This window comes from Dermacentor andersoni, chromosome 7 (genome assembly GCF_023375885.2).
Source record: "Dermacentor andersoni chromosome 7, qqDerAnde1_hic_scaffold, whole genome shotgun sequence".
NCBI lineage: Eukaryota > Metazoa > Arthropoda > Arachnida > Ixodida > Ixodidae > Dermacentor > Dermacentor andersoni.
This window is the reverse complement of record NC_092820.1, coordinates 167398744-167420197: the sequence shown is the minus strand read 5'-3', so window position 1 is coordinate 167420197 and position 21454 is coordinate 167398744. Positions and strand designations below refer to the sequence as shown.

The 21454-nt window shown below is 48.1% G+C and overlaps 2 protein-coding genes across 2 annotated transcripts; both read left to right on the top strand.

Annotated features, from left to right (window-relative positions):
* On the top strand, positions 1 to 6858 carry LOC126533084 (uncharacterized). Its single transcript, XM_050180305.2, has 4 exons — positions 1 to 471; positions 2327 to 2602; positions 3582 to 3797; positions 5945 to 6858. The coding sequence occupies exons 1-4, from the start codon at positions 28 to 30 to the stop codon at positions 6260 to 6262; spliced, it is 1254 nt and encodes a 417-aa protein (XP_050036262.2). The 5' UTR covers positions 1 to 27; the 3' UTR covers positions 6263 to 6858.
* A 2345-nt stretch (positions 6859 to 9203) lies between these two features.
* LOC129385238 (uncharacterized) lies at positions 9204 to 20788 on the top strand. Its single transcript, XM_055071586.2, has 3 exons — positions 9204 to 9763; positions 16571 to 16846; positions 20394 to 20788. The coding sequence occupies exons 1-3, from the start codon at positions 9491 to 9493 to the stop codon at positions 20643 to 20645; spliced, it is 801 nt and encodes a 266-aa protein (XP_054927561.1). The 5' UTR covers positions 9204 to 9490; the 3' UTR covers positions 20646 to 20788.
* The last annotated feature ends 666 nt before the right edge of the window (positions 20789 to 21454 follow it).

Genomic DNA, 21454 nt, shown 5'->3' with positions numbered 1-21454 from the left:
AAGCCAAGACGAGGCCCATCGCTACTGATGCCAGTTTCTCCACCGACAGAAAACACACACAGCCGCCTCGAAATCACTCGTGCCGATCCCGGGGTGCTTGGCCACCACCGGCCAGTCCCCGGCTGCAGTCCAGGGAGAGCCATGTCTGTTTGGGACATCGAAGTCGAGGAAGCCTCGTCAGAGGTCGCCCACGGTCCTTGGTATCTGCTGGAGAAGGACACAGACGGAGCTTCGTCAGAGGATGCCGAGACAGGGAAGCTGCTCAAGGACAGTGAGGATGACAGCGAGGACGAAGAAAAACTTGATTTCTTTAAGAGCGTGGTCGGCGGCGAACGGAGCAGAAGTCGTGACGTCGAGAGCTTCCAGCGGTCTCCGCAACCCGAAGACAAACGCAGCGGTCGCCACCACAGCCTGCTGGAGCTCGCCTATGACGTTGCTCCTGACCTCTTGCGCTGCGCTTTCGACGCCGGGGTGAGAGCCGAGGCGTTTAAGCCACGTCATGGGCGAACGAGGCGGGGCGAAACAAGAGCACTCCTGGAGTGCTATTAGGCGTCCGATGCTCCGAGCGTCGCAATACCCTGGCTTTGATCAGGGATGTATTGCGGTCTGTGCGATTGCAATTTAAAGGTGACAACAAACCGGAAAGACCGCGCTGCAACGAGGGCGGGCTCAGCCTGGAACCAGAGTTTTGACAGTAGGACCTGTCTTTGTCCGAGACTTTACGGACACAGCTCCCCTTGGCGAAGTGTTGGCACCAGGCTGAAGCTTTAGTAGGCCCACTGCTCAACACTTCGTTTTCATTTTCTTGCAACTTTCTTTCTTTAAAAAAAAGGAAAACGCACAGAATTTCGGTCGTTATTAGAGAGCACGTATTGCGTGCTACGGAGTGAATGCGACAGCGTAGCTCGGGAGCTGTGTGTGTCGAAGGCATGTTCCATGCGAATGTCATCCAAAGAGTGAACTGGCTAGCTGGCTTTGCACTGTGAGAAATATGGGGAAATGTAGCAGCCGTCACAGGTAGACTATGTAACAGGGCCGTACAGAACGCGTCAGAGTGCTTTAGAGCCAGATCGCTGGAGGCCTATTTTTTTTCCTAACGTACACCCGCAATCCTATCGCCCTACCCTGTAGTTCCCGCCGACTCTTCAGTGTTCTACGAGAGCATTATACAGGAATCGCAGTCGAAGTTGTTTGTGTGAGCATCCAGTGCTATTTAGCCAGCACTGTAGCGATGGCTAGTGCGCGCATTTTTGTTTACCTTGCGGTGTGTTAATGTCAGCTGCTATTTTTTTTCCTCGTATCGGCATAACTGAATAATTTGCTACACCAAGGTACTCTTTCTCCTTTTTTATTGCAGGTTGAGTTTGGCAGTCGAGTGCTATCTTTTGACTGACTGTTCTGCATATGTCAGCACATATAAAATCGTAATATACAAAACAATATTATATGCGTGGTTTGTATTGCCAGGTGACTGGCCATAGCCAAGTCATCGCTGAGATGAAACACTTTATCAGCCGTTAACTTTCTGGACGGTTGCAAATCTTCGCGCGCAAGTTGCCATGTGAAACAGCTAAACATACTTCTATTGTCGCTGCTTTTGTCAGCGCCGTCAAAATGTTTGTGCGGCAAATTACTGTCACTTCCGCCAAGTTTAAAACTATGGGTAAATTCACCAATAGGCTTTAAATGTTCTGCGCATACCGTCCCTGGTCTATAAACAACATACATAAAGATGAAGGATTACCCTATATGGGCACTCAGCTCCCAATCATACCTGCCAACCTTTACGAATCTTGTAAAATGCCATATTTCTAGAGCTTGCTTACGACTGTCGTAATGACACCAATATTGTTTTATTTGGGTTAAGTTTTGGGCAAGACTGATTTCTAAAGAATTCAAATGTGGTAGCCGACCCATATTTTAGAGCCAGTTTTTTCGAACACGCTCGATTATTAGGACCTACCCGCAGTTCTGCCATCCACTCCACAGAAACTACCTACAACTGCACCGTAATTTTCGGCCACTCATTGCACAAATATTTCATCAATAAGCTTGATGAATATTTGTTTATCCGCGGAGCAGATGATTCTAGCTTCCCAGAGTGCGTGTCCATAGATTGCTTACAAAACCAAGTCTGATTCAGTTTCAGTATTTTATTTTTCTGGGATTCGACTGCAATATTTTTTCAGAACGTAACGTGGACAGGTCTGCTTGGTTTAATAGAACAGTGGTAAGAAAAAAATGGCAACACTGCTTATAGATCGCGCCGTGAATCCAAGGCCCCCTACGTACGTGAGCTTGCAGCGAGCTTGGACCATGCGTGCAGTATGTGTACCTCCTCACTTTGCTCGTGGAGGGAACGCCGAGTGAGGATTGGGCCCTCCCCCAAATGTTGTTCGGCGTTGAGATCCCGGTGGTGATCCTGTCGAGGGCCCACCTGTACGTCGCCACGGCTCGGCTCATGTCCTGGTCGGTGGCCAAGCTGCGCGCATTCAAGGAGGGCCTGGCCAGCTGTACGCTGTTCCTGCTCGTGCTGCTGCTCGCGGTGCTTCTGCTCAGCGCCGGAAGCACCCACGTGCTCTTGCTGGTGCAGGGCATCAAGGTGAGTTCCGTTGCAGAGTCGCTTTCGCCCTGATTTGCGCAGCTAGGAGCATGGCAACTTTTGCGACGGTCGCCCTCTGGCAGTGAGCAACGTGCTTAGACCGTGGTCGCGCCCTAATAAGACGAGTCGTGCCGTCTGTGCCCTTTGCGACTTCTCAGTAGGACAGCGAAACCATGGAGTGCCCCCGAGTACCAGGTTGCCGTTGAAAATGGTACTTCATTACTCCAACGAAGAATCTTTTCAGTCTATAGGGGCCATGTTACCGACGATTTTCTTGAGCTATTGCAATCAGGGGATTGTGGTCAGTCTCTGCAGCCACCTAGTGGTCCTAAGCGAAGCGGTGAAATTGCTCCAAGTTGAAGGTCACATCCAGAGCTTCTTTATTCAATATGTGAGTACCTTTTTTCAACACCAGGCAGTATCCTTGAGGCATACGCGCCCGGCCGGTCATCCAGCAACATGCTTTCGTAAAACGACTGCCCCGATACCATACTGCGAGGCATCTGAGGACATTCTTGTTGGCTTTTTGAGTCAAATAATGCCACGAAGAGACTCGTGTATAACAGATTTAAGTGCATACCACTCAGATTCGTGGGCAGCTGTCCACCCAAAATGGTGTCAACCCGAATAACATCCGTGATCTATATTTTCTCTGCAGATAAGTTGGATACACACTCATCTGAATAGTTGATAGACACCAACCCGCTCTGCACTTAAGTCTTGGAGGTAAGTTCGGATGTTCGAACATAGGTCAGTCTGGCCTACGTACACTTCGTCACATATAAATACAGAGAAGCGCATTCGTTTCAGCGAGTAAAGAAATAGGCGACGCTTAACACATCACTTTTTTTCAGGAGGCATTTCAAGACATAAAAATAAGATTCACTAGCGAAAACGGTACATACTTGATCAACGCTATCCCATTACAAGTTCTCAAGGTATTTTTCGATCCGGTTCTCTTGCCTGGTTCTCTTCGCAGGGACTGCTCGGGCGCTTGGCCATGACGGCGTGGCTCTCGACCTACGAAGGCTGCAACAAGTACCTCGTCTGCCGGCCGCACAAGCGGGACCCGAAGAGCTGCACGCTTCCCACGTGGTGCCGCGTGTCCCGCAACAGCACGACTAGCGACGCGCTCTGGAGCGATGCCTTCGTGTACGAGATGCTTGCCATGTCAGATCAAGGCCAGCTGATCCAGGTGCGAAAAGCCGCGTCGTCTGTTTCGAAAACGAAGGGTGGGCTGGCATAAGGAAAGAAGAAAACGGGTTACCACTTGCAGAATATCGAGTTAATATCGAGTTACCGAGGTGTTGTGCGGCAGCAAACACTGGTAGCGACGTCCTGTGAGGAACTGTTTAACCAGAGGGCACGCAGAGCTAATACAACAGCGACTGGTCGTATTCCGCTTAAGTGCTGGTGCAAAGCGTCGATGGCTGCGTGATCGTTAATGTGCAGTTCCTTTATGACTTCTTTTTTGGTGATAACACAGCGCTACCCAAAAATGCTTCAAATGTACTGTAGATGGACAAAGCGCCACAATATGTCGTTACCGACTTCACCATGACTCATCATCATTGCCTGCCGTCCACTGCTCCAGCAACCTGGTAACCCGTAAATCGTACGAAGCTTACGGACAAGCTAAAGCTCTCTAATCTCCATAAAGCCTCAAGAAACTTCCGGTCGCGTTTCCTATCGGCCTGCTTCGAAAAAAAAAAAGAAAACGCATCTTCAAGTTGGTTCGGCGTGCGGGAGGCGTCTCTTTACGCTTCAAATAAAAGAAATGAATGTGATGGTTCCAAATGTACGTACATAAATAATTTCATGTGTAACTCGCTGCAAGATTCATGCGCAAAATTGTGATTATCTGCAAGGAAAAGCACCGCAGTGTCGCCCGAACGGTGAAGTACCGATAACGGTAGCAAAGTATTTGACAACTATACAAAGGCAGGTTCGTTGTTTAACTGGTTGCATGAATTGCAGTAACCATTTACTTATTCCTTGATTAAATTAACAAGCATGGTTTCACGCGCGCACAGGCAATCATGAACAGATCTCACCCAATCATGGCGAACAGCCGCTGTCACGGCGGTGCGGTGATCAAAAGCGGCAGCAGCGGCAAGCGAACGATCCGTGCTGCATCGAACGCCAACGCGTCTCTGAAGCTTGAGATTAGTCGACCTCCAACACTAGGTGCGCGGGAAGATAGCGTGCACGAAGCCGCCAGCCATGTCGGCTCGCCTAACATTTCCCCCGCCGCATATTAACTCTAAGATATAGGGCGCGACATGAGCAGCCACGGTCGAGATAGAGAGGCTTTCGACAGGAGACGCGCGCTCATCTGCTCCCGACTTCCACCCATGCCCTAGCGCGTGCTTAACCGCTTACCACGTGGTTAAGGAACGCATGACGTTGAAGGGGCCCTGAACCATCCTTCAGGCTCGGTGAAAAAAAACACATTCTGTTTAGGGCATACGCTGCGGTGAACACCTCAGCCAATTTTTGCAGCCATGCGCAGCGCGTGGCGGTTTCTCCAACGCCGCTTCTTAAAATAAATAAATAAATAAATAAATAAATAAATAAATAAATAAATAAATAAAAAGGAAAAAGAAAGAAGAGAAAAAGAAAGTCCTTCTCCTCACCCGTTTCTAAGCTGCCGGAGAGTTGCATATGTGGTCATATACAAGATTTCCATACATGACTGCTATTGGGCGATAGTTGATATCAACCGAAAAGGGTGATTCGACCAGTTCGCTGCTTACTACTGTTAAAGCGTGTATTGAGCTAGGAAAGAATGCGACTAGGCTCGCTGAGGAATGGGGAAATAACAAAAAAATGAAGATTGATTGCGATCGTGAGGGAGATATGTAGATGAGTCAGCGCATATTTATCAATCAATGACCATTGCTACCTGCTCACAAAAGTAACAGGAAAAAACTGGGAAGTCATACTAGTGAAAAAGCAGAATAGTTACGTCTCGAATCTCTCGGGGAATCAGCAGCTAGAAGTTGGCAGTTTAATGCACTGTAGAATTATTTCTTTTCAAACTGCAATTCCATGCATTCGGGAGCTTAAAATCTCATCTACTGCACAGTTTTTGCTTCCTTATTATTTTCTTTGCCAATTGCCGTAGATATTACGGCAGAGATTCCTCAGATATAGAATACTATAGCCTTATTTTTTTATTTTGTGCGCGAATCGTATGGTTTCTGCTCGTGGCACTAGGAACAGTCAAGTGTATGAAATATCGCTTTTAGGGCTTCAGCAGTGGCGATCATGTCGTGTCGCGTATTGCCAAAAACTGTAAATCGACTTCCTATTTGATTTCGCTCTCTCTTCTCGTCTCAGATGATCAAGGAGATGCACGGGGAGTCCCTGGAGTACTTCGCACGCCTCTACGCATTCGCCACATGCGCCTGGGCGTTCGCTCTCGGCGCTGCCACGTGGGCGGCCGCCAAGATGCAAATGACGATGTACGCCGACGTCGTTTTCGCCTGGCGCGTCTTCGCGCACCACGCGCAACGACAACTGGACGTCCGAGCCACTCGAACGGACGCCCTCCGCACGGCGGGGGCGCTGCGATCGATCGTGTACGGAAAGCCTACGCGGCCAGACCCCATTCTCATCCGCGTGCCCTCGCCACCCTGCGGCTGGTTGCTGTGGTGATGAAATGACGGACGCGTTGTTACGCCACTGTTCCCTTTAGTGGCGTGGACCATCTTCAAAGCGATTACAAAATTAGGTAGCGTTGGGCGAACATCCAAGCATTGTTGTTTGCGGTTTCAATTCCTCGCCGCCGTGGCTGCGATCCGATGAGGGGTTGGGGTTTACAGAATGCAAAAAAAACAACAACAAAACAACAACAAAAAAAAAAACGCTCCTGCATCGAATAGTGGCTGCTCGGTACAGGGACACTAAAGTACTATCTATAAAGAAATTCGGCAGCACCCATATGACAATAATTGTCCACAGTGTAATGCGTTTAGCATTGAATCAGCATAGCTGCACAGCGGCAGAACCCAGAACGGCAGCCACCGTCGATACGAGTTACGCATGAGACGTGTGCTGCAGCGGTACTCCTCGTTCGCGATTCCTTAATTGAACACTGGGCGCCACCAAGCGTTGGCGTGGAAGGCGCTCATGGTGGAGCGCCACGTACCCAGTGCAATTCTGGCGCAGCGTGATGAGGCGTCGAGTTGCTCTCCTTGAAGAAAGCCGTATGACCTGGGCTCGATTTCGCTCAGCATTGCAAAAAAATTAAAGGATCTTTTGTGTCATTGAAGAGTGGCACGCACCTATTGGCACCTACCCAGATACCAAGCTGGCATCAAACAGGTTCACTGGACACCAGCGCAGACTGATTGGAACATACCCAGTGCGCCAAGTCGATGTCAAAGAGCATCATTGAAGAGCAGTGGACACCCACTTCCGCTTCTACAGGGACCCATGTCAGCCGGAGAGAGGTTCGTCGAAGAACGGCACACATGTATACATTGCCAGATACTCAGTGACCCAAGTTGATCGGATGGTTGGCTAAGAACCGTGCTCACTCGTACAGCAGCCCGGTACGCTACCCATTCGACCGCGGATGGCCCAGTGACGCAAATAGTCCGGAAAGTGGCTAGATACAAATATAGATAGTTCCCGGAACGTGCGCAATAATTACTCCAACATATCGCCCATACTTTGTGCTCGGCGTGAGATGATTCTATGCGATTGCTTATTTTATAATTTATTTCTTGCTGTCACGACCGAGAGCTAGTAGCACGGGCGAATTAGGATCGAAGTGAGCAACATAGACATTGACACGTCGTTACGCATCGCGGTAACCAACGGGAGCCGTTTCAGTGCTTTCCAGTACACCGTAAATTCGGCGCAGGCTCATTGGTGACAGTCGGTATAACGGTAACGGTAAGACGGTGACGATATGCCAAACCTCTCTAATGGTTGTGGAGGCGTGTTCTCGAAGGAACACAGTACAGATAATTTTGTGACGAAATGCACCAACCGCTAGTTCAAGACACTTGTCTACAACGCGGTGCAATCAGTCAAAGCAGCTTCCAAAGCATAAGGCAACGGGCAGTGTGAGAGGAGACAAGGCATCTAGTAAAAGTAGCAGTGGATGGTCACATGCTGCGGGTTTCGTAACATGTGCTATCGCAAATGTCGCCAGCGCAGTTGGGGCACGCGCTTCGCGAGGTTCTACAGGAAAATGTCGTTACCTCCGAACTTCTTATACAATCACCTGAGAAAGATGCCGTACCATCAAATTTGGCAGATTCTATCAATCCGTTATCTCTTAATATACATTTGCGTCAAATGGACGTCGAAATTTTCATGAAAAAACTGCGAGACCTTGTGAATCGTATCTTATTCGCATTCCTAAGCCAAGTCTTCTCTTCTAAATGCTGCCCTTTTTAAAGAAATTCCCGTTATCACAGTCGCGCTAGTACATTAACAAATACTTGTGTTGCCTTCTAGGTTTTCGAAACATGATTTTATATGGGCTACACATCACGACTTTAACCACGCTATCCACTACATAGACCATTCCTCCACACACCTCTGCTGACCCGCTACTGGGCCTATCCACCATAATGGAAGAAGAATCTCCTGGTAATTGAGGAATAACCTTCCTAATATTTCTCATATACCTAGTCACACATTTTGTTAGCCTTTGTTATAATCCTTTCTTCTTATTGTTATATTGAACTACTCAGTTATTGGCCAATCCTGTAGGGTGAGTATGCATCACTAACATCTAGGCGAGGGGGGGGGGGGGGGCTCTACATATACTTACTGCAATGTCACAGACGACCCTGGACAATCCCCCTTCGTGAGTACATGATAAATTTCCCATGAAATAACAAGAACAAATGTCACGGCAACTGTTTCGCACAAATTAAATAAGTTCAAATTTTTCTACAAATGATTGAGGATCTTAATAGAGAGAGCGCAAGAGCTGGGTTGAAGATTAATATGTAGAAAACAAAGATAATGACCAATAGCCTGTGAGGGCTATTGAGGACCTAAGTCAACTACTCACTGGGGACCCTGATCATGCGAAGGAAATTAACAGAAAAATAAAAATGGTTCGGAGGACATACAGCAGACATTATGAGACCCTGACCGGAAGCTTACCATTACCATTGAAAAGGAAGGTGTACAATTGGTGCATTTTACCAGTGCTGACATATGGGGCAAAGACTTGGAGACTGACAAAGAAGCTTGAGAAGAAGTTAACGACCGCGCGAAGAGCGATGGAACGAAGAACGATAGGCGTAACGTTAAAAAGACAGGAAGAGAGCGGTGTGTACCAGAGAGCAAACGGGGATAGCCGACATTCTAATTGACATTAAGAGAAAGAAATGGAGCTGGGCAGGTCATGTAATGCGTAGGTTAGATAACCGGTGGAACATTAGAGTGACAGAATGGCTGCCAAGAGAAGGGCTGCAGTCCAAGACGGCAGAAGACTAGGTGGAGCGATGAAATTAAGAAATTGGCAGGCGCAAGTTGGAATCGGTTGGCGCAGCACAGGGGTTATTGGAGATCGGTGGGAGAGGCCTTCCACCTTGCAGTGGACTTAAAATAGGCTGCTGCTGCTGCTGCTGCTGATGATGATGATGAGGATGAATGGCGAACAACTGAACCAACTGCGTGAGGAAGCAGCAAGAGTAGCAGCAACATCGCCACCGATCTGCTTTGCCATCGCCTACAGTTTCACCGCGATGATGGTTACACCTTTCTGACGAAGAAGCCTCAGAAGAGGCCCGCCTGTACGCGGGCGGCCTAGCCTCCGAGCTTGGCGTAGCAGCTCCGTTGGGAAACGGAGCCGGTAGGCACCGGTGGTCTCCGGAGCTCCGGAGTCCGCAAGGGAGCCGGGAAGCACAGGTCATGGCCACGTCAGACCACCGGCAGACGGTGGCTGAGCCGCGGGCTGACGAAGATTGGGTCTTCCTGCATCACGACGGCGACGGGCAGCGAGATGGCGACGCCAAAAGGAATGAGGAAAGCGTCTGGGGTGCGGCTGAGCGGCCAAAAAGCGCCCAAGCTACAGAAACAGTCATGGAGTTGCACCCCTCGGCGGGGACCGAGGATAGCATCTGCAGCCTTGATTTTGATTTCGCGGGTCTGCGCGGCTTCCTCGACCGCTTCCCTCTGTTGCCGGTGAGTTGGCCTTATAGTTGACACATGCGCGGACCGCCAGCGCCAGGTGGAAATCTTGGTAGCTGTTTCAGCTCTAGATAGAGTGCATGTAGGGGAAGGGCACAAAGCCGGCAACATTGTGCGCCAGTCAGGTGACGTTGGCTTTGAGCCGCCATTCGGAGGGATAGACACGGCGAGGTTCCGCAGTAGCCGGTCACCTGCTCCACCCCGTGTTCGTAAGTGTCTAGCTGCTTCTCATGCGTCCGTTCACTGAAATTCGATACGCTTACCTAATGTGGGATTAAACGGTCTAGGTAGTTGAATAAACGACGTTGAGGGGGCGCTTCTGTAGGGAGCGCACCTTGGGTCTCGATGACGTGCGTCTCTGGCTCGTTGATGATCGAACCCAAAAGTAACGCAAGTTAGGACACTTACTGCTTCGTGTAGCTATGCAAATACTGTACGGGCACCCTTCTGGACGTTTTTGTATGTAGAGCCTTCAAATTAAGCGGAGAAAGTACTGCACCACCAAAAAAATAGAAAAGCTGCAGCAGCAGGCAAACTGAAAGGGAGGTGCTTCTTGCGCCAAAGCAAGTGTTACAGAATAAGATGTGAACTGTATTCGCGTTGAATGCTGTCTTTACAATCAAAGACAAGAATGACGACTCAGTGAAGCGATTGCACAGACTCGTAGCGAGCGACTGCGCTTGCGCATGCGCGTAAGTGCGCGATGTTTCTATTTCAAGGTACACTAAGGAAAAACATTAGGTCAAGCTTAACTGATTGACTATATTGCAGAGAGCAGACCTTCAGTAGGCGAAAGATTTGGGACGCGATTTGAAACAATACAGGGAGATTTTGGTAATATAAACATGACGTCGTAATGCTTCGTTGTAATTATGTCACCAGCACTCAACCACTGAGAATTGTGGAAGGCTACAGCGCTGGAACCGACGGAGACAAAGGAGGCACACAAAGTACACAGACACAGCGCTGTGTCTGTCTACTTTGTGTGCCTCCTTTGTCTCCGTCGGTTGCCGCGCTGTAGCCTTACACTATGTTCAACCAACAAGCCCAACTATTTAACTCTGCTCACTGACAATAAAGAGATAACAGCGTTGCATCATAAAAAGGAAGAAAATGCTACTTGCCGACTCCCTAGCCGATTCTTAGAAAAAAAAAAAAAAAAACTTTTTGACGTTACCCTTGAGGACTTCCCGGGTGTTCAAGAAGTTTTGTTTCGCCCAAGAAGACGACGGAGACCTCGAGACGCTAAATCCTTGAAAGAAACAAATAAAGTTTCTCTCTCTCTCTCCCTCTCTCTCTCTCGCTTGAAACCGCACTGCCCGCGCTATAGTGCTGCGCTAGTATTCGTGTCTCACGAAGCTTATATACAGGAATACAGCTTCCGTGTGATCTCAGAAAATACAGCTTAGAAAATACAGCTCCCATGTGACGCCTTGGTGCACCTCGGTCTCGCCTCTGTTTTTGGCCGCATTCTTGCGATTTATGACAAAAACGAAAAACAAAGAAAAAGCAGTTGCCCTGGATCTCGGAGGTTGGTTTACAGACCAACGGCAATAAAGGTTGGGCGTGACGTTGGCAGTGTCACACTGCCCCGCTCGCTTGTGGTGGGGGATTTGAATTGAGTTGCGGAAATCGCGCCGCTTGAGTAAGCGATTTTACTTGGAACGAAGTCTTCCCTTGGCAAGAGAGAAGCGCAGTCAGCTTTCTGGAAAGGAATTTTAGCGGTCCACCTTGAGCAAATTTTTTGCCTTTAGTGTCCCTTGTACTGCAATGGGTATTTGGCGCTGCGTTTGTTTGTTTGTTTCTTTTTTTTAATAGTGAACGATGACACTTTTTTGTTTTCAAAACTACCTGCGAAAGATAACATGACTTTCGGCCTTTTTCGGTGGAATACACGACGAGGTAGACATTACTTTCACGACAAAGTGGAAATTTCATCCACGTACGTATAAATCACTTCAAAAGTTTTTAAATTAGTAACTTGTTCAAACTGAAAACTGAAGGCGAGAACCGTTGGCAATCATATCTCCTTAGCAAGATGCCCTGAGACTAGCATCATTTCCGAGATGTTCACCCCCAAAATGTGATAAATTACTCATTGGCGTTGCAGTAATATTGCGGATTGTTAGAGATAAGCTCTTAAGGAACTGCTGACCGGAGCGCGATAGTATATTTGGTGCCACGGTATGGAGACAGATAAGACAAAAGTGTTAGTTTCATCGCTAAGCAGACAGTGCGTTTCAATTTTGCGATGTTTGCACGAAACAAAGTGAATGATTAAAACGTAATTAGCTAATCTTTCTAACTACATCTTTCTCTACATTGTGATTTGTCGTGCAAGTAATGTCGGAATATTCAGGTAAATATTTGAACAGTTTAGGTGCGGCTTTTCAACAGGTTATGTGCGGCTTTCGCAGCCGATTTAAAAAAGAAACGTTATATCCAAAAAATGCACAATACAAGCCACACTCGAAAAGAGTCTGAAGAGAATCTGAAAGAGAGTCTCTCGAATGTTGTCACCAATTTTGCAGCGAAGGAACTTCATCTAATCAGTTTTTATGCGCGACGCGAAAAGAATTGCACACATTATCGAATATATGCCAGCACTAGCGATTAGTCTAGAATGTACGAGGAGTCATGTATAAACAGTTGAGGCGTTTCACTTTTAAATCAAATTTCGGCGATTGACTAGGCTCGCCCTATCGCGGCGCTTTGAGTGACACTTTCTTGTTTGCGCGCAAGTTGACGTAATAAATAATTCAGCTCGCAACTCCCGGTTTCGGTACCGCGTGGTTCTTTGCTACGACGTGACAATATGCGGACACTCGCTGCGCGCACACCGGGAACGAGATGAATGAATTGATTCTGGGGTTTTACGTGCTAAAACTACGGTTTGACTATGAAGGGGATCGCGGTGACTGACCAAGTCTGATGAATAGTCCGACGTTTCGGAACCGCGTGCGGGTTCTTTGTTCACTGAGTTGGACAGGAAATCGTCGTCACTTACGTAGCCAGCACGTGACGAAACGAACGAATGGCAGCAAATACGAATATCGTGAAAATCCTTTCTTTGCAAAAGAAGATGATTCGGCACATTGACAACAAGGGTTGTCTGGAGACAACACGGCCAGCGTTCTTAAAACATAAAATTATAAAAATGGGATATTTCTATACTTTCCGCCTTCTAAATTCATTTCATTTCTCAAATACTGCCTTCAAAAATTTCCTAGTGTCTAGTTCACCTTTGACACCAAAATTCAATTCTTCTAATACAAGAAATAGCGGTACGTGGTACGTTCCGTGGTTTCGTAGTAAATATATCCTACAGTTATTACAACACAATCTACCATATATTTTAAATATATATCAAGGTACCTATACTTCTTCATCCAAGGAACTGCGAATGCATTTTGTAAACATGTGATCAGTGATTGTTCATCATTTTTCAGAGACAACTGTGTTATTGATTTTTTAACCCATGCACATATATTGCTATCTTCTGGTGTATCGAGTATGTCTTTTTTTAAGTCTGTATTATCTAGTCTCTATATCAAAGCGAAGTGGGTTAGGTTTAAAATTAAATTATGGCGCTTTAAGTGCCAAAACCACTTTCTGATTATGAGGCACGTCGTAGTGGAGGACTACGGAAATTTCAACCACCTGGGTTTCTTTAACGTGCACCTAAACCTATGTATACGGGTGTTTTCGCATTTCGCCCCCATCGAAATGCGTCCGCCGTGGCCGGAATTCGATCCCGCGACCTCGTGCTCAGCAGCCCAACACAATAGCCACTGAGCAACCACGGCGCGTCGTGTTAGCTTTGTTGGTAACCCTTACACGCATACTTCTGTTTTTCTGATGTATCAAACATGTTTTTTCTTTTCGCTTCTATATTATTGTTGGTCTTGTTATTGTGCATTTATGTAATGAATTTACTCTGAGTGTCTAACGATGTTACGATTTTGATGCAGCCACCATGTATGCCTTGTAACGGACCATCGGCCTAGTCAAGCTGTTTTTCCAACAGCTTTTAGCCTTTGCTATCCACCAGAACACTTCTAATTCTGGAAATAAAAATAAATTGAAATTGAATAGTCCGTGGTGTCCGTTTCATCGTAGCTGGCGTCGATTGAATGATTAGAGATTCTAGCAGCCGTCGGGAGGACATGTTTTTTTCTTTGGCAACAAAAGTGGCATTGTCCCAGTCAATATTGTGATTATGTTCCTGCGCATGCTCGGCAATGGCGCTCGTCGTGTGACTATTATTTCTTACGTCACGTTTATGGTCTTTGAGGCGTCTGGAGAACTTCCCTGTTTCACCTATATATACTTTGTGGCAATAAGCGCATGGTATCTTATACACAACTCCTGGGAATGATTCAACAGGTAACCTGTCTTTCACATTCATTAGCAGGTTCCGGAGCTTGCTGGTCGGGATGCGGGCAATGCGCAAGCCGCATTCTGAAAATATGCGTGACTGTGCCTCGCTGATTCCTTGGACGTAAGGGATGGCTGTACGTGCACAGATTGTCGTGTTCTTCTCCGAGCTTGGCTGTAATATCCACTTCTCGGTGCTGCATATGGAACGGCTAGGGTAGATGTTGCGGGCTAGTTCACGGTGGATCGTTCGTAATTCCTTTTTCAGTGCATCGTCGCCGGAGCAGACGCGTATGGCGTGTGTTTCCAAGGGCGACACTACGGACGTCTTGTGGCGGACAGGATGACAAGAATTAAACTTGAGGTAACGACCTTTGTGCGTGGGCTTCCACGTCGAAAATTCATCCGCATTTGTCGTAAAGATAAAGGACGTCAAGCTGAGTGAAGATGATGCCATGTTCTCGCTCGACATCACATCGCTTTTCACTAGTGTTCCAGTGGATTTGGCAGTAGCCACGTGCAAAGAAGCCCTAGAAGCAGACAGTGGTCTTCCTGGTCGCACGCCCTTCGACGTCCCCGAACTTAGCGAGCTGCTGCGGTTTTGTCTAAGCAACACGTATTTTCTTATCGCGGCAGCCTTTATCAGCATACGCATGGCACGGCGATGGGAGCGTCAATATCGGTCACCATGGCCAATCTAGTAATGGAAGCCTTGGAAGGGAAGGTGCTGGCTACATTCAACCCGGCACCTAAAGTTTTTTATCGCTACGTGGATCACTGCTTCTGTATAATGAAGAAGCAAGGCATCCAACGCTTCCTAGACTGCCTGAACGCCCAAAATGCGCACCATACAATTCACCGTTGAACACGAGAGGGACAACTTGTTGCCTTTCTTGGATGTACTGGTTCGCCTGGATGGGATGCTCTCGCCTACTCAGTATACAGGAAGCCCACGAACACGGGTCGTTACCCCAGGTTTAATTATTGTCATCCTGTCGGCCACAAGACGTCCGTAGTGTCGTCCCTGATAACACGCGCCGTACGCGTCTGCTCCGGCGACGATGCACTGAAAAAGGAATTACGGATGATCCACCGTGAACTAACCCACAACGCCTACTTAGCCGTTTAATATGCAGGACCGAGAAGCGGATATTACAACCAAGCTCGGAGAACAACACGACAATCTGTGCACGTGCAGCCATCCCTTACGTCCAAGGAATCCGCGAGGCACTGTCACGCGTATATTCAAAATACAGCTTGCGCATTGCAAGCTCCGGAACCAGCTAATGAATGTGAAAGACAGGTTACATGTTGAATCATTCCCAGGAGTTATGCATAAGATACCATGCGCTGATTGCCACAAAGTATAGATAGGTGAAACAGGGAAGTTCTCCAGACGCCTCAAGGACCATAAACGTGACGTAAGAAATAATAGTCACAGCACGAGCGCCATTGCCGAGCATGCGCAGGAACATAATCACAAGATATCCTGGGGCAATGCCACTGGTGTTGTCAAAAAAAAAAAAACGTCCTCCCGACGGCTGCTAGAATTTCTAATCATTCAATCGATGCCATCTACGATGAACCTGACACCAGGGACTATACTTGCCATTTACGCTTGTTCGTTACGTCACGTGCTGGCTATATAAGTGACGACGATTTCCTGTCCAACTCAGTCAACAAGAAACCCGTACGCAGTTCTGAAACGTCGGATTATTCATCAGACTTGGTCAGTGACCGTGATCCCCTTCATTTCTATGCCTGACTAGACGAACTTTCGTCGAACCCTTGATTAGGTTGGATTAGGAGGCATGCCCTATTGAGGGACTCCGGATTAATTTTCACCACCAGGGGATCTTTAACGTGCCCCCAATGCACGGGACACGGGCGTTCTTTAGCATTTTTGCTCGCCTCGATATGGTGCTGGCGAGGCCTGCGTTTGATCCCGCGACCTTGTGCTTAGCAGCGCAACACCATAGCCGCTAAGCCACCACGGCGGGTCAGCCCGGGTACAATAAAGTATTAGTATAGTAGAGTATACAGTCAACTAACATACGCGTTGGTCATAATTACAGTCAACCACCTTGATTGAAACGGAAATGCAGTCGTGTCACATGATTCACAATAAGTATTAAAGTGGCGATCGTGAGATCATCAGCGACAACGTAGACGTTCCCGTGCGTAAAGACCACCCGATATCCTTCGGACTGTGCGATGAAGAATTCTCTTCTCGGTCTATCGAAACCTGTCGGAAGCGTTTGTTCCACAAGCCGTACATACGATGCACTGAATGGTTCCTACCTTGTTCCTGCCTTCACGTGTGCCGCGCTTAGGAGCGCCGTTAGGTGATTCAGCGGCTCTGTGATCGAGCTGTGGATTCAAACTGAACTTACTTCTGATTAATGGCTGGCGTCCTGCACGCAGGCCCTGCACGCGTTCCCAGGGGTCTGCGAGCCCTCGCTGGTTGACGAAAACCCTGCTCGAATGCTGTGGACTTGCCTCAAGCGCCTGACGCGGATAGTCCTCAGGGCTGCCGTGTTTTCTTGTGCGGCACGCTTTCTCTTCTGGTCGGCGGCGAAAGCGAGCGTAGTCAAGCGACCGGAGATGCTGCAACTGCTCCTAGTGCTGGCGGTGATGAATCTGGGAACCCCACTGGCGCATCTCGCAACTTGGTATTCCGAGCTCATTGCAAACATGGTGGTGAGCCTTTCTTTCATGCCTGCCATATTCGGGGAGTGGGGGGGGGGGGGGGGGGAGGGGGGCGTGATTACGGTCAGGTCTAACGCACACGGACGGAATCTATGTAAACGGAAGCGGTTAATTATATGCCGTAAGTTTTCTCATTTCATTCCTGCCTCTTTGGAGTAAAGGAAACCGCTGCGCACACGTGGGCTCTCGCGTAGCCGTGCTATGCGATGTGACACACGCTGCGGTCAGCTTAAAGCGCTAGATGGCTTTGGCACGATCGAAATACACCCGTGATTCTGGCCTTATGGTTAGAACACCGGGTAGCTTTGCTTGGGGGCCGGGGTTCGATCGGGCACTTTCACGCAATGAGACACATCACACCACTGACTGCGACGGCGCTTCTACAGACGGCAGAATTCATTGGTTGTCCCTCCAAGAAGCGAAGGCTTCAGCAATGCTTGCAACTTTACCATTTATCGTTGCATTGATAGTGCGACATTCTAACAAAACATGCGCGATCGATGGTGTAGCTGTTCCATTTCTACAGGCTAGGCACAAATTTAGCCAAGTCATCCGCAAACGTTTTTTCAAAAGCCTCGCTCTCAGGACACCTGATCTCGACACGTGTATTTTTTAATACAATCTTATTTTTCATTCTTTTCCGACCTTTCCTAGCGCAGAGTGGCCGATCCATGCGGCGTCCTAAACATTGGCGAAGGGCGAGAAAGACAAAAAAGAAAAAATTCTCAATTTGGTCCGAAAACGAAGCATTGATTGCGATAGCAATTGGTTAGACAGCCATATAGAGTAGTATGTTTATCGGCCGTATAAACTGAGAGTAAAAATTCACTAACTAAATGACAAGCATGGTGCGGTGCACGCACATGTAAACATGAATACATCTCACTCGATCACATCAGGCACTCGCTGTCGAGAAAGACCTTTAAGTGAGGTTGTGAAGGGTTTGGTGAACTGCAGCGCAGTAACTGTCAATCAACAGAGGACACCAAAACCGCGCTTCACTGGGGGGAGGGGGGGGGCTCAGTGTTGGAATGAGGAGAGATAGAAAGAGAGGCGCAGCATATGAGAGCGAATGACCCTCAGTGCTGCCTCTCGCTTCAAGTCTAAATTGGCGCCCAGGAACACAGCACACACGTGACTATCAGCCATCGCGGGCAAACCTCCTTGATCTCGGGTCATCCACCCTTTGGACTAAGTGTAGAAGATTAACCCTCCATCCGCTCAGTCGCGCCATGTGCAGCTGCGGCCAGAGTAAAGAAGAGAAGCAACCTGCCCCCCCCCGCTCAGCCCATTCCTCCACGACCACCATCATTGCGCGCTCGAGAAGACGTCTAGGGTCAGCGCAAGTTCCTCCTCGGCTCACCTTCGCACGCTTTGCCTCAGAGCTACAGCAATATACGGAACATCACGCTGACGCCGACGGCGGAGATTCGCCCGAAGTGTCCGTATAGTTGCTACTGCACTGAAGAGAAAAAGAAATGAAATGGATGGATAGATTAACCTGCTCCTGGCCGGGAATTCTAGAGGGCTTTTCCTGGCAAATTTTTGTAACGCGTGTCCTTTCTTATGTGCTTGTTTGCTTTTCGATGCGAACATCACGTTATGTCAGATAGTATCAGCAAGATAACCTCCTCTAACGCCACTCCTCCCTCATAGGTTTCCTTCTTGCACACTGCCTCGATTCCTGTCTAACTTAGCAGAGGGACGACCATCGCAACGATGCTTTCTCTAGAATTATCTTACGTTTACCCACAGTGTTTCTTTTGAAACACTGTGGGTAAACAGTAAAGCATAACTCGACAGTAAAGCATAACTAACGAAAATGCACAATCTGTCACACGGAAGAGGCACGATTGCTGCGGAGACATTATTCCGGTAGCAGATCATATGGAGTTCAAGTTCGTCAAGTAATGCTTCAAAACCGAGAAATTTCAAGTGTACAATCTCTAGGTGTTGTTTCAGTCACTATTATAGCATAAACTGCTAGAGATTCTTCTCACAATCTTTATAGCCCTTCACCCGCAAGTGCGAGCAGCGCTTTCCCCGCATGAAAGATAATCGCAATATAGCAGACCTTTGCGAAACTTTCGAGAACATATACGGGAACACTGCCGTCGCCGAGCTCGAGGCAACCTAACCCTGCCCAGCGAACGGACCCTGGCAGCGGCTAAAGAGACTCGCTGTCCCACTGTGCTGCAAAGCACAGTGAACATTTGAAAATTGATTTGTAACCTATGAAATGTTAAACTGTGTTGGGGGGGGGGGGGGGCGTAACTTAAAGAGCAACTGCAACTAAATTCCTGACTGCCCAAAAAATTCTAATTTAATATAGTGCAGATATAAAGGACCCTATTCGTGCAAAGTCGGACGCTGAAACACGAGCAGTAGCTTCACTAAATGCTTGCAAGAATGGCTCTCTTGGATATCGAAACTGAACAAACCGCCATCATAACTGCTTTCCGGAAGTCACGCATCTCCTATATTAGTGCACGGCTCATTGGCATGACGTCAGAGATAAGGCGGCGACCGTGCAGCTGCCAGTGTCGCGCAAGGCAGCATGCTCACGCCATGGCGAGAACCACCAGGTGCGGGCGTCGTCTGGTTTGGTCCTGTCTAGAGCCAACGAGAAAACTACGAACCTACGCTCGGTGCACAATCTCCATATCAAGGGCTTCTCCATACGTTTCCAATGGGTGCCCTCGCACATAGGTATCATAGGCAACGATATGGCGGACAGCCTCGCCCATAGAGCGCTGTCCGGGAATTCATTGAGAAGAGTGCCTCAAGAGGACAACAGACTCTTCAGAGAAGCGGTGTTGTGCCACTTTAGTTCTTTGTGGAGCTCACCTCACAAGCCATGTGTGATCAAGGGTCTCAAAAGAAACCAAGCCACCATACTGCTCCGCATTCGCACGGGCTCTGCTCGTACCCCTGCGTGGATGTATAAGACTGGCCTGGCGTTATCACCATTATGTTCAACGTGTGGTGTGTGCGGTGACATAGAACATTACCTAATGTGCTGTACTGTGTATAACGCAGAAAGGAGGGTGTTATTCGGGTCCCTCAAGAAGACAGGAGTTCCTCACAGTTCTCTTCAGGACATTGTTTTCCCGCGCGGGAACCGGTTGTGTAGGAAGGAGGTCTCTCGCCTTCTTTTAAATTACCTACAGGACACGGATTTGGCCTCCACATGGTGAACTGAGGAGTGACCATTTGTAATTGTGAGGTCTGTGTCTGATTATGTGATTTATTTATTTTAGGTGTCGCTACGGGGGAGCAATTGCCGGCAGCAAATGCAAGGCTAATCCCACGAGTAGCCTACAACAACTCAACTCAACTCAACTCAACTACGCAACTACCAGCGCTGCTAATTTGAAAAGATTGCTTTAGTGGTTCATGCTACTCATTTACAACAAACATTGTCAAAGTGAGATTTCGTTACAGTTGCCAGTTGCAGTCCGTTTGTACTGATCCCGGTGCTGGTTTCTTTCACTTCACTCGAACGCGCCACTCTTCGTACTCGCGACCTTTCTCGCAGGAAATGGTCTATCATGACTGCTGGCCGAGGCGTAAGCTCATGCGCTACGCGGCGTTCACGAACACAGTGCCGGTGCTCACGCACATGGCCACATTCCTGCTGTTAATGCCGATAGACGGAATATGCACCGACGTCGAGGCCACGTGGCGCATACTCTTGCTCCGCTTCCGAGAGGTGTACGCCACACAGTTTGACGGAATCGGCGAGACCGTACGAGAATGCCTCGCGGAAGGATATCCACCGGCTGGCTAGGAGCGGACGGCGAGCGACAGCACGAGCAGAGCGCTGCTGCGGCGGATCGTGCAAGTCCCACCTCGGACGTGCCGGGACCGGACAGTGCCTGGTGCGCGTTAACAAAAAGTAAAAATTAAAATTCCCGCAGAACGCATCTACGATGACTGTCCAAGTGTGCAAATTGAATTCTTTTGAAACGAAGAGTTTGCTGCGCACTGAGTGAATGTTTGTTATTCCATGCGCAATTTATACGCTTTGTACGCTTTACACACAATGTATCCTAATTAGTTGGTGTACATATGTTTATTCGTTCATTCAATACTCACAGCGCCCATTCAGGCATTAAAGGTGGGGGGGGGGAGGGGCTGGTTTGCATAAGTTCGAGTAAATGAAAAACTTGAATTATTATACGCTAACACAAAAGCACACAGCCACGTCGGACACAGGCACGTTGCAGATGTCAAATCTCACGTGTAAAAAAGATACAAAATGCACCATGATAAAAAAGATTCATAATGAAAAGGCAAAGAACAAAGCGAAGAACAAATTGCAACAAAGCGCGGCAGTGAAGGTACAGTACAACAGGGTGAAAAAGAAGCACTAAAAGAAAAGAATATAATTTGCAACTGGGATTCTGTATATGTCGTGGTTATTATTAGACATACACGCGATATTTATCAAGCCTTTCAGTCGTGAAGAGATCCGATCGTTTTTAATGGAGAAAAGAACTTGTTAGATCAAGAAGTTCCTACAACTGAGGAAGGAAGTCAGTTCCATTGACTGATGGTTCTCGGGAAAAAATAATTGCTAAAGGCCGATGTATTACG